The sequence below is a fragment of the Trypanosoma equiperdum genome, assembly GCF_001457755.1.
Source record: "Trypanosoma equiperdum strain OVI genome assembly, contig: ctg_1888, whole genome shotgun sequence".
Taxonomy (NCBI): domain Eukaryota; phylum Euglenozoa; class Kinetoplastea; order Trypanosomatida; family Trypanosomatidae; genus Trypanosoma; species Trypanosoma equiperdum.
Window position 1 is genome coordinate 45714 of NW_027123935.1, and position 18795 is coordinate 64508.

General features: G+C 47.4%; 10 protein-coding genes and 2 pseudogenes across 12 annotated transcripts; 9 read left to right on the forward strand and 3 right to left on the reverse strand.

The window, feature by feature from the left end:
• Positions 1 to 423: 423 nt before the first annotated feature.
• Positions 424 to 1311, reverse strand: TEOVI_000664300 (histone-lysine n-methyltransferase; the record flags this gene model as incomplete). The annotated part of the gene is made up of 1 exon (XM_067223517.1): positions 424 to 1311. One exon carries the CDS (start codon positions 1309 to 1311, stop codon positions 424 to 426), a length of 888 nt encoding a protein of 295 aa, XP_067079618.1.
• Positions 1312 to 1540: 229 nt separating this feature from the next.
• TEOVI_000664400:pseudogene lies at positions 1541 to 2371 on the reverse strand (annotated as a pseudogene). The gene has a single exon. A coding segment is annotated over exon 1 (831 nt).
• A 237-nt stretch (positions 2372 to 2608) lies between these two features.
• TEOVI_000664500 (endosomal integral membrane protein, putative) lies at positions 2609 to 4495 on the reverse strand (the record flags this gene model as incomplete). The annotated part of the gene is made up of 1 exon (XM_067223518.1): positions 2609 to 4495. One exon carries the CDS (start codon positions 4493 to 4495, stop codon positions 2609 to 2611), a length of 1887 nt encoding a protein of 628 aa, XP_067079619.1.
• Positions 4496 to 6945: 2450 nt separating this feature from the next.
• Positions 6946 to 7383, forward strand: TEOVI_000664600 (uncharacterized protein; the record flags this gene model as incomplete). Its single annotated transcript, XM_067223519.1, has 1 exon — positions 6946 to 7383. One exon carries the CDS (start codon positions 6946 to 6948, stop codon positions 7381 to 7383), a length of 438 nt encoding a protein of 145 aa, XP_067079620.1.
• Positions 7384 to 7696: 313 nt separating this feature from the next.
• On the forward strand, positions 7697 to 9829 carry TEOVI_000664700 (uncharacterized protein; the record flags this gene model as incomplete). Its single annotated transcript, XM_067223520.1, has 1 exon — positions 7697 to 9829. The coding sequence occupies one exon, from the start codon at positions 7697 to 7699 to the stop codon at positions 9827 to 9829; it is 2133 nt and encodes a 710-aa protein (XP_067079621.1).
• A 305-nt stretch (positions 9830 to 10134) lies between these two features.
• Positions 10135 to 11439, forward strand: TEOVI_000664800 (uncharacterized protein; the record flags this gene model as incomplete). Its single annotated transcript, XM_067223521.1, has 1 exon — positions 10135 to 11439. One exon carries the CDS (start codon positions 10135 to 10137, stop codon positions 11437 to 11439), a length of 1305 nt encoding a protein of 434 aa, XP_067079622.1.
• A 344-nt stretch (positions 11440 to 11783) lies between these two features.
• TEOVI_000664900 (uncharacterized protein) lies at positions 11784 to 12698 on the forward strand (the record flags this gene model as incomplete). The annotated part of the gene is made up of 1 exon (XM_067223522.1): positions 11784 to 12698. One exon carries the CDS (start codon positions 11784 to 11786, stop codon positions 12696 to 12698), a length of 915 nt encoding a protein of 304 aa, XP_067079623.1.
• A 183-nt stretch (positions 12699 to 12881) lies between these two features.
• TEOVI_000665000 (UTP15 C terminal, putative) lies at positions 12882 to 14315 on the forward strand (the record flags this gene model as incomplete). Its single annotated transcript, XM_067223523.1, has 1 exon — positions 12882 to 14315. The coding sequence occupies one exon, from the start codon at positions 12882 to 12884 to the stop codon at positions 14313 to 14315; it is 1434 nt and encodes a 477-aa protein (XP_067079624.1).
• A 252-nt stretch (positions 14316 to 14567) lies between these two features.
• Positions 14568 to 15248, forward strand: TEOVI_000665100 (peroxidoxin; the record flags this gene model as incomplete). The annotated part of the gene is made up of 1 exon (XM_067223524.1): positions 14568 to 15248. One exon carries the CDS (start codon positions 14568 to 14570, stop codon positions 15246 to 15248), a length of 681 nt encoding a protein of 226 aa, XP_067079625.1.
• Positions 15249 to 15725: 477 nt separating this feature from the next.
• On the forward strand, positions 15726 to 16514 carry TEOVI_000665200 (cyclophilin, putative; the record flags this gene model as incomplete). Its single annotated transcript, XM_067223525.1, has 1 exon — positions 15726 to 16514. The coding sequence occupies one exon, from the start codon at positions 15726 to 15728 to the stop codon at positions 16512 to 16514; it is 789 nt and encodes a 262-aa protein (XP_067079626.1).
• A 300-nt stretch (positions 16515 to 16814) lies between these two features.
• Positions 16815 to 17375, forward strand: TEOVI_000665300:pseudogene (annotated as a pseudogene). Its single transcript has one exon. A coding segment is annotated over exon 1 (561 nt).
• Positions 17376 to 17706: 331 nt separating this feature from the next.
• Positions 17707 to 18702, forward strand: TEOVI_000665400 (agmatinase, putative; the record flags this gene model as incomplete). Its single annotated transcript, XM_067223526.1, has 1 exon — positions 17707 to 18702. One exon carries the CDS (start codon positions 17707 to 17709, stop codon positions 18700 to 18702), a length of 996 nt encoding a protein of 331 aa, XP_067079627.1.
• Positions 18703 to 18795: the final 93 nt, after the last annotated feature.

Consider the following 18795-nt stretch of genomic DNA (forward strand, 5'->3'; position numbering starts at 1 on the left):
CCATTGTTCGTCACACCCCATGAGCAATGGTGCCTGAGTTCTTTCGGAGCAAACGTCTGCAAATAATAAGGGGGGTTTCGCCGTCTATATCAATCGACACAGTGATCGGTAGGTTACCGGGAACTAAACAAAAACATTTTGGGCCTTTTCCAGTTGTGTGGGTCCATACTCGACAAGCACATTCACCTCCTACCTATCATTTGCAAAAAACAAGTCGAAGCACAAAGTTATTTTGTATATCATCCGATGTTCGTACACGTCTGCCTTCGCATTAACGCAGGGAATAGCAAATATATGCACATTTGCTTTTGAATGCAAAGGAGATACACAATGGATACAAAAACACGTAGCAGGTAACATACCACTTGATAAGTTGAATAGCTGAAGTGAGCTATCCAAAAAGATATATGTCAGACGTGTGGTTCATCTCCGTCGGTGAATGAAAAAAGGGCCATCCCTCGTACACCATTCCACGCTGCACTCCTGCCAGCGATAATCGGTCATGGCGAAAAGCCGGAACGCCTCTGGGTCACGGATCGCAGCGACAGAGCGGCTATGCGGATAAAGATCGTCAAAACATAGTATCCTCGTTCCGCTTGGAACCCGCCTGAAACGTTCGGAGAGATAGTGAGTCAGGGACTTTGGAAACAACAAGTTCGATAGAAGAATTACGGTTTTACCCCTTTCTGACTCAAAAAGTCTTTCATCCGCCAAAATCTTTGTCATATCGGAAGTAATTATGTTAACTTCCGGCATGCTTCGTCCCGAAGACCCCTCAAGTTCCGGTCTGATGACCTCCCAAGCCTTTTTTGCAACTTTAGCGTTGTGTTCACTTATTTCAATTCCAACACAACGAGCACCAGTTAAAAAAGCTACCTGAAACAAAATAGATCCATTACCACACCCCAGGTCGTAAAAGGTGTCTTCGGACGTTATTTCCATTAGGCGAACCATTCGCGAGACAAAGGTAGGTAGCAGGGACTTGGCACATAGATGACGTGACCCTGACACTTCCGTTATGCGCTTGATATCTAAGCGTCTGAATGTGGCGTCCAAGAGACGTTCGAAGAAGACGCAGTGGCACTGGTCTGCTAGACAGTGGTGACAACCGCTTTTGTTGGGGTTACCCCGCAGAGGCAGATTGTACGGTTCATGAGGTGTCCCAGCTCCAAGTTCACCCTTGGGTACCAGTTCCCCCAATGGTGGTTTAAGTGCTTGTACACGATTCTCAGCCACACATTTGATTTCCCCTATCGGCTTACCTGAAGCCTCGCTTCTGGTACGTTTCCGGGATATTAGCAATCCAGGCATAGATGTATGTAGTTTATAACTATTCTCACTACCACAATGTCATAATTATGAGGCAGATGCATGTTGCCAAGGTAGGATGACATCAGAAAAACAATAAGTTTGAAGTTGTAAGCATAAAAAAAAAAAGAAGCAAACAGGGTACGAGAAGCCACATAGAAAGAAATTTGCAACAATTATACAGGAAAATCCGGTAATCGCCCAAACAAAAGAATCTTAGTGGACACACGCACTAATTCTTGAGTGCATCAAGGCGCTTCTGAATTGCCTGTTTTCTCCTTTCAAGATGTTTTATGCGAAATTCTTCTTCAGTTGGTAACACGACATCAACAATGAAGGTTTCCTCAGCCATTTGGCTACGCCCAGGCGACGACTCGCTGCCGTGTGAATACACTGACCTAAGGTTACGCTCGGCCTCAGTTTCAATGCAGCGTAATAAGTCCTCGGAACCGCGTGAAGCAAGCTCCTCGCGGTAGAGAGTAGATGGTTTTGGCGCATCATCGTCGTCATCATCGGAATTCGATGAAGCATGTGAACCAGACTCCCAACCATCCTCTTCATTTTCCACATGGGCAACGACCTCCTTTGCATCGTCCCTTTTAGCCTCTGGTAGTCCAGCAGCGCACCCGAAGTAGATCTTTCGTGGAGCAGCCCTTCTGTGGGTTTCACCGTTTAGAGTGGCCAACCTGCGCTCCCATAAATTCTTCTTGGAAATTAGTTGATTTACTTCATCGTTTTTAGCGCGGACGACGACCTCGCCATGGGTTTCGATACTGACCAACTCAGGGTTCCGAAGTCGGGCAACCTTGTCTCCAATTTCTTGCTTGGTCTTGAAAATAACAAACTTCACAACATTGACATCGGCAGTTTCGAGTGGGCTAGAGGGAAGACTGCGTATTCCAAGGCTCGATAACCGCTTCTCATCAGCCTTGCGCTTCGCTAATCGGTAAAGGACGGTATTTTGTCTCTCTCTTTTCCTCGCTAATCTACCCTCGATTTCCCGCAAGTAGTCTTGCATACTATAAAAATACTGGAAATGAGCAAGTTGCGGATATATATGCATTTTTTTTAAAAAAAGAAAAACACGTTCCCCCTAAAGTAACGTGCAGCGACAAGTTAAACAGAAGAGGCATTGTACCATATAAATGTAGTCCCAGTTAAATCTGTACTAAGGAGGGAAGAGGAAAAACACTTCTTACCGCTGATTTGCTGAGTACTACTACCCCACTCCCCTCTAATCTTAAGTCAGCGACCTGCCGTACAACTCCCCCAGCGAATCACAGGTTATGGGCCGACGCCCTTAGTCGGCCTTTCCATAACGATATATCCATCGAACAAACAAAAAACAGGCCAAGAAGCCTACAGATCCAGCTGCTACCGAAAAGAGAAAACTTAGTAAACCCATATAACCGACATACAAAACTGTGGGAACCATGCCCTCTATTTTCACACTTCCCTCCGTGGCGTAGTAGAGAGTGTAGAGGAACAGGTACAACCCTGAGCTTGATCCAATGAAAAACGACTTCCACCACCAACGGTGATCCTCTGCACAAAGAGAATAGTAAATAAAAACTATCGCGGTCTCTGCGGTAATAATGACAAATAGAACGCCAACTAGGAAGAGGAAGCCGAAAATATAGTAAAATCTGTTCAGCCAGATTGCACCCAAAATAAAATAAGTCTCGAAAAAAACGGCAGCAAAAGGCGGGACGCCTGCTGATAAAACTGCCAGTGTTGACGAATACCAAGGCTGGGCGGGTATGTGGCGCGGAATCTGGTTGTAATTTGATGGAACGGATATGGTTCCCTGTTTGAATCCCAACACAGCACCGAAGTACACTAGTGGGAGACTGACAAAGAACCAGATACATACCACCAAAACAACTGAAGAAAACGGAACGGCGGCACTACTCGACTGAGACCAAACGAGTAGGTTTACCACAAAAAATATGGCAAATGATGACGCCGGTACAATGGTCCCGGTAAGAAAAACATACATCCACTTTGTTCTATTCCATAGTTTCAGCAGACGCGCTGAAACATACCCACCAGTAACACCAAGGAGAGCAAAGCAAACGAGGAGTGCTGTGAAAAGGCTGCCGCGGTTTTGTGGGGAGAAAAAGCCCATGGTGGCAAACACGACGACGGTGAACGACATACCTAATAGTTGTACACCAGCGCCGGTAAAGCACGCAAGAAGCCACCCATTGGGTGGCGGCCGAAAAACATCGCGACACAGTAACTTCCAGCCTATGTCATCTAAATATTCCGTTTCATCTATGTCCACATCGGCTAACTTGCCCAGGTCGCGGCGAACGATACGGACCAGCAAGACAGCAATAACGATTGTGAGAAAGATGACGAGTAAAGTAGAGTTCATAATGGAGTACCAGTGGGTTTTTTCCTTGTGAACACTTAAATAAATATCCCACCTAGTAGACCATTTTTCTTTACTCTCGATCCACGAAACGCCATAGCTCCATATGATCCGGTCGGTATCCGCTGGGAGTGGCGCTATGTTAGATGCAAGGTGACCGTCGAGCGGTTGTGCACAAGGCGCTTCAGATTTGTGCGCTACAGAAGAAGCCTCAGCAACAAATGTCAAAATACGGTACTTTTCTTCGCCTCCATTTTGTTTAACGTTGTCTGGCGTATAACTGATAGTAAAATGTATGTGGTTGTTAACGTAACTTCTCCCATCGCGCATAAAACCGAGTGGAACTCCCATTACAAAATTATTGTTCCCACTCGCCTCGGCAAGAGGAAGACCGTCCATGAGAAGGTTAATACGGTAATTTTTCTCAATGGCCTTCTTAAGGAACCTCGTCTGCTTATCTTTGTCCACCCCTTTTTCACAGACAACGCTGCAGCTGACGTTGCTGAGCAAACGGATGTTTTCATAAGGAGATGTCTTAATCCGATCGCCCATAAGGGAACCTCCAATATTGTTTGATTTCTTTGAGATAGGTTCCTTTGGGCGGCATGTCGGAAGGGCTTTGTAGTAGTCATACGGTAAGTGGGTTCTGAGTGACGTCAGAACATTAACCTCAATCGGTACCACCTCATTCCGCGCAAATGCATGAGGGTTGATGCTTGGTAAAAGACAATCAACACTTCCACAAACGGCAATCAACCAAACGGTTAAGCTAACAAGATGTCCATATAGATTGTTGAGAAGCATCGCCATCAACCTGAAGAGGATCTAAATGCAGATTGCAGTGGTAAACGAAAGGAGTTGTTCATTCATAAACACACGTGTATTCACGTACGTATACAGGCCGACAAACATATCCACGGATATGTTCACGTATGCAAGTGCTAAAGAGAATTCATTTTATGAAACGAAAGGACATATTTACAAACAGAACGCTGCACCACAAGGGCAGCCGCATGAAAGACTCGAGAGTGTCGAAAGAAAGAAAGAAAGGAAACTAACTGTACCGCTCCGGTTTTATTACACAAGCTTGATGTCCAGTAACCACGGTGCATGCATCACGCCAACAACACTACCTCACGAACGCCATATTTTCGAGAAGGCCTAACAACAATAAAAGGAGGACCTCCTGCCCAAATCGCAGACGCCGCCCTACGGTCCAACAACATCAGAAGGGGAGCACCTGTGGTTTCGACCTCCCACGAGGGCCATGGCGGTAGCATCGCTCCGCGACCTTTACATGCAAACGAAGAACTTGCGTGTGAGCCAGGTGCCTGGGGAGTGTTGTCCTAGCTGCCTGCCCCCGGGGCTCTGCGCTTACTCACTCCGGCCCCCACGCTGTGTGGCTGGGGGAGGGGTCGGAGGGCTGACCTGGCCGCCCTTTTATCACTCTCCTCCATCTCCTCCTCCCACTTCCGTTTTGAAACTATCGCCCTGGAAGCGGCGTCGGCGTTACGGCATGCAAGATCCAAGTCGATCGGAATGCGACTGGGGCGATTCCCAGAAAAAAAAACCAGGCGGCACGAAGTAAAACTTCTTAAACAAAAGGGTCCCAAAGAGCAGTCAACCAGGTGGGGACATTCAAGATATGGCTTGCGAATGCATTTCTAGGCTAAATATGGAGCCACAGGGACATAATAAAAGCACTAGCTAGCACAATTTTGATACTTCGGTTGCGCTTGCTTGGTTAACCAGTTGGGCGCGTGGTGCCCGCCAGCTGGTTGGACGGGGTTCTATGGAGTCACCTGGCCGTCCGTGGAACAACCAAGGGTTTCTGCCCGTTGTACGCGATGCCACCCTTGTGGGGCTCAACTGCCGGGCCCAGTGGCGTTTTTGCTTAGAGATTTCGTCTTTATAAATGGAGACTCCTGTATCCCCTCCCCACGAGCGGCCGCCGTGGGTTGTGGGCCGAATTGTCGTTGCCCAGCACCCCGTCCTTCGGAATGCACCCAGAGGTCGTCAATTCCTTTGAGAGGGCTATGTCCGGCCTGGTGGTCGGTGTCCGGCAACCTGATTGGTGGCAGGGTCCGCCGTACTCGCGGAGGGGCACGGCATGTACGCCACTTCCTTTGCACAAGCAAGGTGAGTGTTTTTCCCTTGCGTGCCCGTATGTGTTTATCGTGCTCATTTCTTTTTTACGATACTCATTTTTGTTGGGACAGGGGGGTTGGTGAGTAGATGGGTAGGCCCGTGTGTGGCTGAATAATGGCGTTTGTGTTTTTACCTTTATAGGTAATGTAGGAGGGGAACGAATGATCGGACTGAGTTACAATGAAGAAGACTGCTCACTGTTCCGTAGGTGCTAGCGAACCGTGGTTTGAGATGCGTTTTTTTGTTTTTGCGTAGAATTCAATTTTCGATGGTTACCGAGGGAGGTCTAGCTGGTGAGCAGTGATCTCGTCGCGACTATTGATGAAAACGACATCAGTTTTATTTTTGTACTTCGCGATCAGTAGCGTACACCTACGTTATTTATATCTTTATTCCTTTTCGTGGAACCTCGTGAATCCTTTGTGTTTCTGGGGATGGGGTCGTTCCTGCGTTGATGGCAACTTGTGGAAGGTTCTTCGTATTTTCAATGATTGACCGTTTTGCGTTTTGATGTTGGGATCTCAGTGCCGAAGAACTGAATGAAGGGAAATCCTTGGACACTGATAAAGCATATCAATGGTGTTCCAACGGACGGTTAGTCATTTGCCTTTATTGTACATATTCTTTTTTTAAGGTTTGAAAATCTTGGCTGCCTCACCGTTGAAGTATCAAAGCGGGGCCACATTTGCTTTTGTTACTTATGTTGGATCAGATAGGTTCTGCTGTGTCGGAGCGTTTCACCCCGCCACCGTGCCCGCTTGGATGCATGCTTGTCTCCATTGAGTGTGAGAGTCCCAGAAAATAAGGGGTTGGTATATGCTGACGGCACATACCGTTTTTACCTATTCTTTAAAATGTAAGCAGGGGTTTACCTGTTTCTTACTTACCTATTCTTAACGATGCTGCCTCCTCCCAACGTTGGTCGTGGACATATACTGAAAATATTTTGGAGGAGTGCGCAGTACAAGATGGAACTTTGGTTGCAGTCCTGCTGATCCATCCATATGCTGTGACAGTGTCAACCGATCTTTTCGGAAAAAGCACGTTGGCTATGACTATTTTTCATTTGCCATCCCCAACTCTTTTGAAGCCATTGTTGTAATCTAGTCTGCATGTTTTCGTTACGGGAGATACTTTCGCAACTTCCCTCCGACGGTGCAACTAAATGGATACGGGTTGAGAATGTTAAATCCCCCATGTCAAGTTTGGATGTTTCCCAGTTGTTTCCCGATGCAGTGAGTTGGGATTTTTTGTCGAGTGTTCAAAGGACAGACTATCTCGTCACTTTTCGGAGTGAATCATTCGCTAGAAAAGCGATGCGAAGTGCATGCGGGTTTTCATACCTTGGTGAGAGGCTCAAGTTTTCATATGCGGAGCCTGGCGACATTGCAGAAGGCGCATCACCCGCGCGAGTGACAATTGCCCACCCCCGTCTATATTTGCTGCCTCCAGAGTTTTCTTATGAGGAGCGAGTAGCTGAAGCAGATCGTATTATTGCATCTGTGAGCACAACCGATTCGTATAACAACGCCTGGGTAGATACCTACTAGTTGGGCGCACTGCGGTTACAAGCCGTTTCCCCAATTTTTACCTTTTTGTTTCAATGCGTAACCACTTAATGCAGCAAAAGCGCTTGATCTACTTGTTGAGGCTTATAACCACTGTGAATTACGCAATCAAGTAGTATCCACACCAGTCTAAGGTTGAGGTGGCATCTCTACTGTCTACCACTCCCCTCTTTAAAGCTGCCGCTGTTGTTGATGTTTTCTCTTCATCTTTGGATACACGGCAAAACAAGTGTGGTTTAGATTATCACTTGCAAGTAAAGAACTTAACTGTGTGTGTTTTTTTAAAGCAACTAACATGCTCTCGTGGAATCCCGAAAGTTATGTCTCTGAAGCCGTTTCGCGCATTCTTGCAGAGGAAGCGAAACAGGGACGAGGTGGGGCGATACCATCTTACTATGATGCAGTCACGTCACACCTGGAGGCACACGAATTATCCAAATCAATCAAAGTTGCATTAGAGGAGCAGAGAAGGCAAAACATTGGTATTTCCTGCGATATTGGAGGAAACGTGTTGGAAATCTTATTTAACCCTGTCGACATCGAGGACGCTGGTGTTGCAGAAGAGCGTGTTAAAAAATGCGTAGCGGATATCGGATGTCTTTTTGGGAACGTGTCGGATGAGTTGAATTCATTAAATGGAAAGAGTGGCTTAGTCGCCGTGTCTGAGGATGTTCTTGACATATTACACCATTTGCAAAGCATGGGTTTGTTGACAAATTTTCGTTTCAATCCAGTTTCAGAGAAGTTGGGGTGCATTCTGTCAGCGACCGATAGGTCAAGTATTTTAAAATCAATGGTTCTGTACAACTCGCAGGTGGAATGGCCAAAAGGTATGACTCTGAATTTCACTGACTACATGAAGGCATGGCTTGTTGACAGAGTTGCTGCCCGATTGGAAGTTTTAAATGAGCACCGTGGTTGTTTGATCAGACTTGAGGATTTCGCGCGTGTATTTGGTACATCACGAGGCAGTTCAGTGTGGAAGTACGGTGTGTCTGTTTCCGACCTCGACGGCGAGCAAAAGTTTATTGGTTGCTTGGAGTTGGATGCACTCCGTCCCACTGCCGCCGCACATGCTGTTGAAGACCCGTTTTTTGATCATTTGGGCATGCAGTCCTGTGTTGCGTGCTGCCGAACGACAACTACGTCGTATTGCCTGGCCAATGCTCTCTCCGTGTGCTCCCACGGAGAAAAGGCGCTATTTTTCGTGCGTGAGTGGAGGGAAGTCAACGGTCCCGAGTCGAAGGACTCGCTTTTGAGTTTCACACTTTACTTTGGGTATGGAAAGCCCATATCTGATGAAGGGGACGTACGTATAGGGGAAAATGATGATAAGCGAATCTACCTCCATAGTGAGAAAGACCAAATTGTTCGTACTTACAAACAGATGGGAGACGTCAAACGGTACGAATCGCATGTGGAAACCGTTATTGCAAATAGCAAAAATGCTGATTTATTTCACAACATATCGGGTTACATCGGCGAAACAACGTGTGAGAACTTGGAAAGAGCCATGTCTTTGTTTCCTCGTATGTGTGTTGTTGCCTCTTGCATTGGCAACGAGAATGCTGTTTGTGTTTCTGTTCTTAAGGCGGCTGATGTTCTGAGGGGAGACGCTACGTTCGTATTTTGTATATCACAAAGATCACCATTGTTCAACCATGTGTTCGCACCACGATCGCAGGTAACGTTGAATTTTCTGTTCGACAATGCACAGGCGGTGTGCCAAGCTATAAATGACACGTATCCCCTATGGATCAATGAGACCGGAAATGAGCCCGTCGTCTTTGAGAGTGAATCGAGGACTTACGTCACAACAAAAGCTTTGATGGACATCTCCAAGCAGGTCGCCTTTGAAACTGCGGAGTCGTTTCTTGTTGGTGAAGAAGTGCTGGTTGTGGGCCGGTGCCTTGACAGTATCCCAAGTACAGTAGTAATAAATGTGAAAAACACACTTGTTCTGCAAGACCACGTTCCCCCACAGGAATTCTACCCCTTTCTCTTCACGATCGTTCACAAGATATATGGTACTGTTGGCTTCGTTGGGTATGGGTGCCAATTGTGTTCCCTGTCTCCTCTGACAATGTACATTTATTCTCCAATTGAGTCATCTCAGTTTGCTTTGGACGAAGTGTATACGGGTCCAAAATGTAATTTGACTTTTCTTTCGAGTTTTGGAGCACCAATTTTTGACGGCAAAGATTTCGAAGAACTGGGTTGTGGCATGCCAATGGCTGCCAGCAGCGTCTCCTCACTGCCTCAGCAGAACATTTATTTTCAAGTAGAGGGCATGCTGATACGCATCGTGCGAGACATCAGCGACAAATACGTTATCTGTGTGGTGGCTGCTAACGAGTGCAGGTTTAATCAGACCGATCCTTGTAAGCTGCTTGTGCGCCCGGATGATGAGCGCCTCATCCCAGCTTAATATATATTGCAACTTAGGAGGGCGTTGCCCTGGGGTAAGGTGTGAGAGAATAACGGGGAGGTAATGCCTTTTGCGGTTAAAAAACCGCTTTCTTTTATACGGCGTCGTCAGCGTTGTTTTTTTTTTTTTTTAACAGAGGAAATTGTTATTATTATTTTTTTTCGAATGTTTTCCTCCCCCTTTTTGATGTATCTGCCAAACCTCTCGCTGTTCCAGGTTGTGTTTATCATTGACGGTTGTTGTTACTATTTTTAACGTCCGATGACAATGCCAATGCCACTTCTTCGTGCATAGTAAGGTAGAATATGGTGGTGGAGTACCTTGGTCCAGCAGACGTGCAGCGTTTGCTTGCGCTCCTTAGCGAAGGGAATTGTAAGTTTTCTTTCGTAGAGAAAGAATTTAAGGAAACGTTTTCTAAAGACACTTTCGCTAAGGTGTCAAGGGCCATACAACGAATGATTCATGATATGATTGCCTCACCTGACGGTGTTGGACTAGTGTCATCTTTTTTCGTTCTTGATGTTATGTGCAAGATGAACTGTGAACAGGCGAAGTCAGCGTTTTATGATGCGTTGCTAGAGTTGGAGCGAATCATGCGGCAAGACGTTTGCGTCATGGAGCAGATCAAGTATGCCTCAAAGGAAGCAAAGGAAGGAAGAAGAGCACACGAATCTGTTAATTCAGAGAGATACCGTCTACGTTCAGCGGTGAAGAGTTTTGCCTTTCGGTTACTTGCCAACAGGGTTGCGCCTGATGAAACACCACTCATGGCCATAAGTGACAAGCAAGAACAAATCGACACCGCCCTAAACGCATGGGAGAGCAACGGTATATGTCTCAAGGAACCCATTGCGGGTGTTGCAGAGGCGTGGACGCTAGAGGCAGAGAAAAATGCATGTGGAACCCTTTCCAGGATTTCTGCAACCCTTGATAATGGAGGACGGGCTGCGCTGGTACTGAAACCGGTAACACCCCAACTTCCTTCGTTGTCCCTGGTGTCTGGTGAGCTTCAGTTTCTGCTGCCGGCTTCTCCTCTAAACGATCTCCTTTTAATTAACAGTGAGGTTCCAACGGAGGAGTGGAAAACTGCAAAAAGAATGGTTGCCGCAGGTTGCAAGGGGCTACTTAATAAAGAGGAGCAGCAAAAATTGCTCCAAACACTTTTGGCAGGGGACGTCTTTGCGCGTGTTGGAATAAGCAGTGTGGTACTCAGTCGCATGGCCGAACACAATCCAGATGTTGCCGCCTCGCTAATACTGAAGCTTCCAGCCCAGGAGGCAAACCAATGCGTTCAGAGTATACTAAAGAGTTCTGTGCCATCGGAGCATGTAGAAACTGTCTTGTTACATGCTTCAAAAGTGCTGCAGCAAGCGAGCTTTCGTGCATACATTACCAACAAGCTTCATCATTTCAAAGAAAAGACGACACTATCCAACGAGGACAAAGATGAGGTGAAAAATTTTGTCAGGACTCTTCACCAGCTTTTAACAAAAGCGTCGAAAGAAAACAAGGAGTTATACGTTGCTGACACGCTAAAGACTGATATAACTCGACTTTGTGAGAGGTGTGATATTCCTGAAGTGGTTACGAGATGGGATGAACTAAAGTAACGAATACTTTCTTTGGTAAACAAACGATGAGTACAGTTCGATAAGGAGGCTGAGATGATTTCCCCCCTGTCTGTTGTCGAATGCGCAGAAGCCAAACTGTTGCTCGGTGGTGTCTCAGGCAGCAAAGAGCGTCACATCCATGTCTGTTTAATCCCTTTCTTCATTCTACTTTTGTCACTTATTCCCCTCCAGACCTTACGTCAACGTGACCGTGGATGCATATATAAATATATACATAGTTTTGAAGGGCACATAATTACTGGGCAGTTTTGTTTGCTCGTTCTATACTTGATTGTGAGTCCTGAAGGGACACACCAACAAAAAGACTTCTATTCTGTTGTGGCATGATCGGCGAGTCAGAAGCATTCGTTAGTTTCGTATATTTAACACCTGCGGAAGGCCTTCCGTGTGAAACTGTTGATCGTTACCCGCAAGCTCAACTGAAGGAAGGAAGCTCCTGCTCTGAAACGTCTGCCTTGTCTAGGAGCGACGCTTCGGCTGAAGTCACGCCCGGTAAGGAGAATTGGGAAAGCAAGGTGTACGTAAAATTTTTCGATGCACTTCGGAAGATAGCAAAAGTGCAGTGGTTTTCCGTTGAGGCTGGTACAAAAATGATGTACTTATACGAAATGATACGCGCCTGGCTCCCAGAGGTGACTAACGTAGTGTGTTATACAGCCCATAGTGATAACTGGGGGAGACATTTCCCCCTTATCAAAGATGTGCTGTCACCTGGGACAGACGTTCCAGGAAGGGTCTTCTGCCAAGAGGTTTTTCTTCCACCGTGCAGAGATATGTGGAACTGGGGCATAGTTAATGTTGTTGTTATGCAACCACATGGTGATTTTACAACTGGCTATGTTCCCTTGGTGGTGCATGGATTGTTCATGCGCAGTAGGGAAACATTGGAGGAACAGATCAGTCAGATGTGCTGTACTTCGTCTGCAGAGATCAGCTACATGAAGATGCTGCCCTTGCTTAATTGTTCGATTCGTGACGGACTCGTAGAACTGACATCGTTTTTTCAAGAAAATGAGGAGGTTGAAGCTCTTTCACAAGTGGCTGTTGTTTACCCGGCGCTTACAACTGGGGATTTGGTGTGTGCTGATGTTGAAAGTCGAGTAGGGCAAAGATACACTATGCAAGGCATGATAAAGCGTTGCCATCATAAAAATGGGATTGTTTGCTACGATGTGGAGGACACTGTTCTCGGTTACGTTGCAGAGGGCCTGACATGTGTCCAAGTTTTACCGCTGTAGGAAAACGGCGACAGTCAGTTGTTCTGCATAAGTTGTTACGTTATTTCCTTCCTCATTCATCATTTTTACTTACCCGTGTTTGTGGAATGGCTGTCAAACGCACATGTCTAGTGCACTCTTTGCTCGTGCATTCGGAACTCTTTTTTCATTGGTGCTTCCGTGCACTGTAGGTAGGTTGAGGACATGCAAAATAAGTCTTGGGCCCTGCCTATCAAACAAGTTCCTGTTGTGGAGAAGCTTGACCGGTCTATTGTGTGGAACAATGTTCGCTTATGCTATGAGCAAAAGCTTTTCGGTCAGATCTCGTGCATTCGGTACAACAATGCTGGGACGGTCGTTGGTTGTGCCTCTACAAACCAGCTCTCCCTTTTACGAGTACCCCAGACAGAGGGCGTGATTACTAACGAACAGCGCGAGAGGAAATGTTTCTCGCTTCGGTTCAGGGATGACGACAAAATGACTATTATGTCTGTTGACCAACGTGTTGTTATTCGGTCAACCGAAACGCTGTTCGAACGGCAGTTTCCTGGCCATGTTAGGGAGGTACGAGACGCTCTTTTTCTTGATCGCCGCAGCTTTGTGTCTGGAAGTGATGACACAACTATAAAACTCTGGGATGTTATGGGCGAGTGTGAACTAGCTGTGGGAAAAGCTCACACCGACTACGTGCGTTGTCTCGAAAACCGCTCACCAGGCTGCTTCTTCAGTGGCTCTTATGACCACGTTATCAACTTGTGGGACACACGGGCTGGGTTTTCGTGCCCGACTCAGACAAGCGGCCAAGCAGTTCCGAACCCTGTCGAGTCATTACTTTGCTTGGACACCAACCTACTGGTTTGTGGCGCGTCCGACCAAATAATACTATTCGATATCCGAAAAGGTCTTTCGTTGCCTCTTACTCAGGATTCTTACCATACAAAGACCGTGGTTGCGCTTGGCTACTCCAAAAAATACAACGTGCTTCTCAGTGGGTCACTCGATCAACGAGTGAAAATATTTTCCCTAGAGAGAGGATGCCCGGACCCTGTTGCCAGTAAAAAGTTTGACGCTCCGGTAACCGCGGTGGCGGTTCACCCTCGTTCGTCCGAATTTGCTGTGGGCACGGCGAGCGGCGACCTTCGTATCATGAAACTGGGAAGCGCTTCTGATGGAGACGAGATGGGTGGTGGGAAAGACGAGGAAAGTAGGGGGCGCCAAAAAGATGAGGAGCTCATAGCTATGAAAGTAAATGATGTGCGTCGTCAGCTTGTATCCTATCAGTACAACCGGGCATTGAAGACTGCGCTTTACTCTCGTCATGCCGACGTCGTGGTTTCCACTCTTGAAGAACTTCTTCGCCGCGGGGCGTTGCACGTGGCATTGAGTGGTCAAAATGATAGGACGATAGCGCGCATCCTTCGTTTTGCGCTCGGTTTTATTGACACCCCACAATTCTGTGAGTCAATGATGGTCGTGTTGGACACGATCTTCGATATCTATGGAACGTGCGTGGGCAAAAGTATATTTTTGCATAGGGAACTGATGAAGGCCCATCGCCGGCTCGGCAGTGTCCTTGCAAACCTCCAAAGAATGGCGGGCACACTGAGTATAATGGAGTTAATAGTAAATGACGTATAAGGAGCGTTAAACAGGAAGTAATAATCGTGGATTTGCGATGCACCTAGTTGAGTTCTACCCGTCACGCAGCCGTAAGACGTGGCGGTTCCCTAAGACTTGCTGCGAAATAGTTTTTCGCAGCCGCTTGTTTTTACTGCACCCATCAAACTGATTGCACGGTCTACCATGCTCTATTTAGGAGGACAATCAAAAACGATAAGGGGTAAAGTTACTTTAAAATAAAGACAAAGTATTGCTAAAGGGAAAAAGAAAATGCTTCGCCGTTTCTCCATGTTGCCATTATCTGGTGGCATTGCCCGCCGCTCCTTCTTCCGGACGGCACCACTGTTTAACCTCGACTATCAGGCATACCGAACAGCTACTGTACGCGAAGCAGCGCCTGAGTTCGCTGGAAAGGCTGTGGTGGACGGAAAGATCAAGGACATCAGCATGAACGACTACAAGGGAAAATATATTGTTCTCTTTTTCTACCCTCTTGACTTCACGTTTGTCTGCCCAACGGAAATTGTTTCCTTCTCAGATTCTCACGCTGAGTTTGAAAAACTGAACACGCAAGTCATAGCCGTGTCCTGTGACAGTCACTTTTCACATCTCGCGTGGGTTGAAACTCCCCGAAAAAAGGGGGGTCTGGGAGAAATGAAGATTCCCTTGCTATCCGACTTCACAAAGGAGATATCTCGGGACTATGGGGTGTTGGTCGAAGAACAGGGACTTTCACTGCGCGCTTTGTTCGTCATTGATGACAAAGGGATTCTTCGCCATGTGACCATCAACGATTTGCCCGTCGGTCGGAATGTTGACGAGGTGCTCCGCGTCGTGCAAGCGTTCCAATACGCCGATAAGACTGGCGACGTTATTCCTTGCAACTGGAAGCCAGGGAAGGAGACGATGAAGGTGGAAGCAGCGAAGGAATACTTTGAGAAGAATCTATAGGAAATAACATCTTTCTGGGGCACCGGTGTTGGGGGAACTCTTGTCTCACACGGGCATAAACTTACACAAGATTGAATATTTCTGTGTTAACTGTATCTTGGCTTGGCTATTCAAGCCATGGGTATGTAGTTTTGTTTTTGCCCCGGTCGCGGCCACCTACTGTGCCAGCTTGCTGGTGCAGCTACGATGGGGAGGGAAAAAGGTGAAAAAAATACCCAGTGAGAGGTGACAGTTTTACAGGAGCATAATACAACGCCCGTATATATAAATACGTTTTTTTTTCTTTTATTGTGTGTGTGTGTGTTGAGGTGTTGCTCTGAGCTGGGAAAGTGAGATGGGGGAACAAAACCCGGAGCGGCTATGCTAAAGAGCCCGCAAAATTTTCGGAAGTGTGGTCTGTTATTTGTGTCAACGTTTGATTTTTTGTATGCGTGTAACCTCTTTCCCCCCGTTTTATTTTCTTCAGGTAAGGAGTCAATGCCCAAGGTAAGCGTCCCACCTAAGACGGAGCGCCACGGGAAGATCGAGGCGCCAGAGACTAATAATCCCAAAGTCTTCTTTGATGTGTCTATAAATGAGAAAGCAGCGGGACGGATTGTTATGGAATTGTACGCGGACACTGTGCCGAGGACAGCGGAGAATTTCCGTGCACTATGCACGGGCGAGAAGGGTCGTGGGAAGAGTGGAAAGCCGCTGCATTACAAGGGGTGCATTTTCCACCGAGTTATACCAGGTTTCATGCTACAAGGGGGTGACATCACACGTGGAAATGGCACCGGTGGAGAGTCCATATACGGCACAACGTTTCGTGACGAGAGTTTTGCCGGAAAAGCCGGAAAGCATACCGGACTCGGTTGCCTGTCCATGGCTAACGCGGGACCCAACACCAACGGTTCGCAGTTTTTCATCTGTACAGCCAACACACCGTGGTTGAACGGAAAGCACGTTGTGTTTGGTCGTGTTACTGAGGGAATTGACGTGGTGAAGAGCATTGAACGGTTGGGTTCCGATTCGGGGAAAACGCGCGGTCGAATCATCATCGCGAATTGTGGTGAGCTGCAGACGCAGAAGGAAGGTGCAGCCAAAAAGGAGAAGGTTAAGGCGAAGGAAGGAAACAATGCAGGGAAGCTGTCCACCATTGTCGAAGGGACCGGTGGAGCAAAGCGTCCACGTGAAGATGTGGAGGATTTGGAAGAACGGAAGAAACGCATCCGAGAGAAGAGGGAGAGGATAGCGAAACTCCGCGCCCAGGCGGAAGAGAAATAAGCGGGAAAAACCGACGTATGGTGGTGCTGTATGAAGGGCATTATCTTGAAATGAACACGCCACGGGGAGGGGGATATCAAGATCACGTTTAACACTTATTTGATTACTATTTCACCAGGCAACCTTCTTGACCCCTCCTTTTCACCTTAACAGTCTAAAGGAAAAGGATGTGGGAGGCATCATCGCGATCGCTTTATTCCCACAGACCCTTTCCCACCTGTGACATCCATCTCTGTCTTTCCCTTTCCTCATCCGCATCATTCCTTTCTTTAGTAAATCAGATATATCATTGCTGGTCCCATGCTGAGGGGAAGGTGGGGTATTTTCCAATGTACGTTGATATTCCGCGCGAGCTTTCATGATGTGAGGTCGAAGAAAATGTGGGAGCGGCGACAAAGGGAGTTGCAAAAAGCTGGGGAGCAGATGGAATTAGATGAGGATGTGACGCCACCACCAAGTATACCGCGATCATCGAGGGTAGCAACCCGTGACGAAAGCTGTGAAGGGGATAAGGAAGCCATGTTGGCGCTTCTCCAAGAGCAATGGCAGCGCCGAGTTGCCCGCCGAGAAGCTTTTATCCAGTGGCAAGCAGGGCAGCGTGAAAAGGGTGCGGCACAGCGGCTGGTGCGCCAGGCCAAAACACAAGAGAAATTCAAGTCTCATCGTTACCACACACAAAGTGGGAGGATCATTTCTGTGGGCCTCGCCCGGGAAGACGGCACAAGTAGTAATTCTGACGCCTCTGTTGACTTGTACTCGGTGGGAATGTGCGGCTCCCAGCTGCGTTCTGCTGACTTTCTTGTCCAACCTGGTTCTCGAAACACCCATGGAACCGTCAACCTTGTTCTTCAGAAGCGGTGAGGTTGCATTTGTCAAAGGGGAGAGAAACCACGGTCTGCCCCACGCTACTTGTAGCACTTTTTTCTTCTTCCACACTTTGTTATGTCGAAAAGAAGTGGGGGAAACTACACATATGTGTGTGCTACCTGCCGGAGGCTGCGTAAAGCTACAACGATGGACTATTCTTTAGCTTTAATACCGTTCTTGTTTTCTCTTTTTTTCTCGTGGCACTTCCCCATTTTTTTGCCCCTATTTTGTGGGGGCAAAGTGATTTGGTGGCAGTTACTGTCATCGTGCTAACCACATTCTAAGCGCGACCAAAGTCAAGCTAACGTGCATATATGGGTTGCACATGTTCTCCAAGTTCCTGATGAACGTTAAGGGTGTGACGCCCCGTGGGAGCGATTGGGCCAATCGACTCGGTCCTGTGGCTCTCTTTGGTTACGGGGCAGGCATGCCACGGCGGGCTCCACTCCTAGACTTTTTTCTTCAATCACCACGCGACTGTGACCATTACGCGGAGTTAACTATTCATGATAAGGGCCCAATTGAGTGCCCTCCTGAAACTGTTATGTTTATGCCCGTTTTAAATTGTGGTCAAATGTTGGATGAAGCAGCGGGAACAGAGACTCCCACAAGCGACGAGTGGTACCTGGGATCACTCGAGGCGTCAACGGAGCTGTTAGAAAAGGGCTATGTTCCGGTCAGCGTGGGCGGGGATGGCTCAGCGACGCTTTCAATGGTTGAGGCGTACAAGCGACTGTTCCCATCTGACGACATTGTTATTGTTCACTTTTCGGCACGTCCATCTGTGAGCGACCCACGGTCGCCGCTGAGAGTGCTTTTGGATAAGGGGTTGCTAAAGGGCGTTGTTAGCGTGGGTAACCGTCAAGTGTCATCGGAGGACAGGAAGGTTCGGAAGCTTCATAAGATGTTTTACATGGATATGCACGCCATATACTCCAAGGGACTTTTTTGCATACGTGATATCAGGAATGACTACCCCGTTTTCATAAGCATTGATGCCAGCGTGTTAGACCCCGCGTTTGCCCCCGCCGTTGACAGCCCCGTTGCTGGAGGGCTCTCGACACGCGATTTGCTTCACATAATGAACGGCATCCGTGGACCCAAGGTGGTAGGAATTGACGTTTACGGCTACAACCCCGACCTTGATGTGTACAGGAAGGACAATGTCGGCCTTACCGCAATTGCGTTATCGAAAATAATAAAAGAGGGAATACTTAAGGCATACAGCATATCGACTCACACGGAGGAAGAGGGGATGGAACGGGTTAAGATGCTACAGCGTCAGGGGACCGTCTCTGAAAATCCGTACCCCGATCATTGAGTCATTCAAGGCTGCGTCAGTTTCGGATCTCGCTGCGGTACCGCTTACCGCGATATCACTGTTTCGGGAGTGGTGTCGTATTATTTTTTTTTT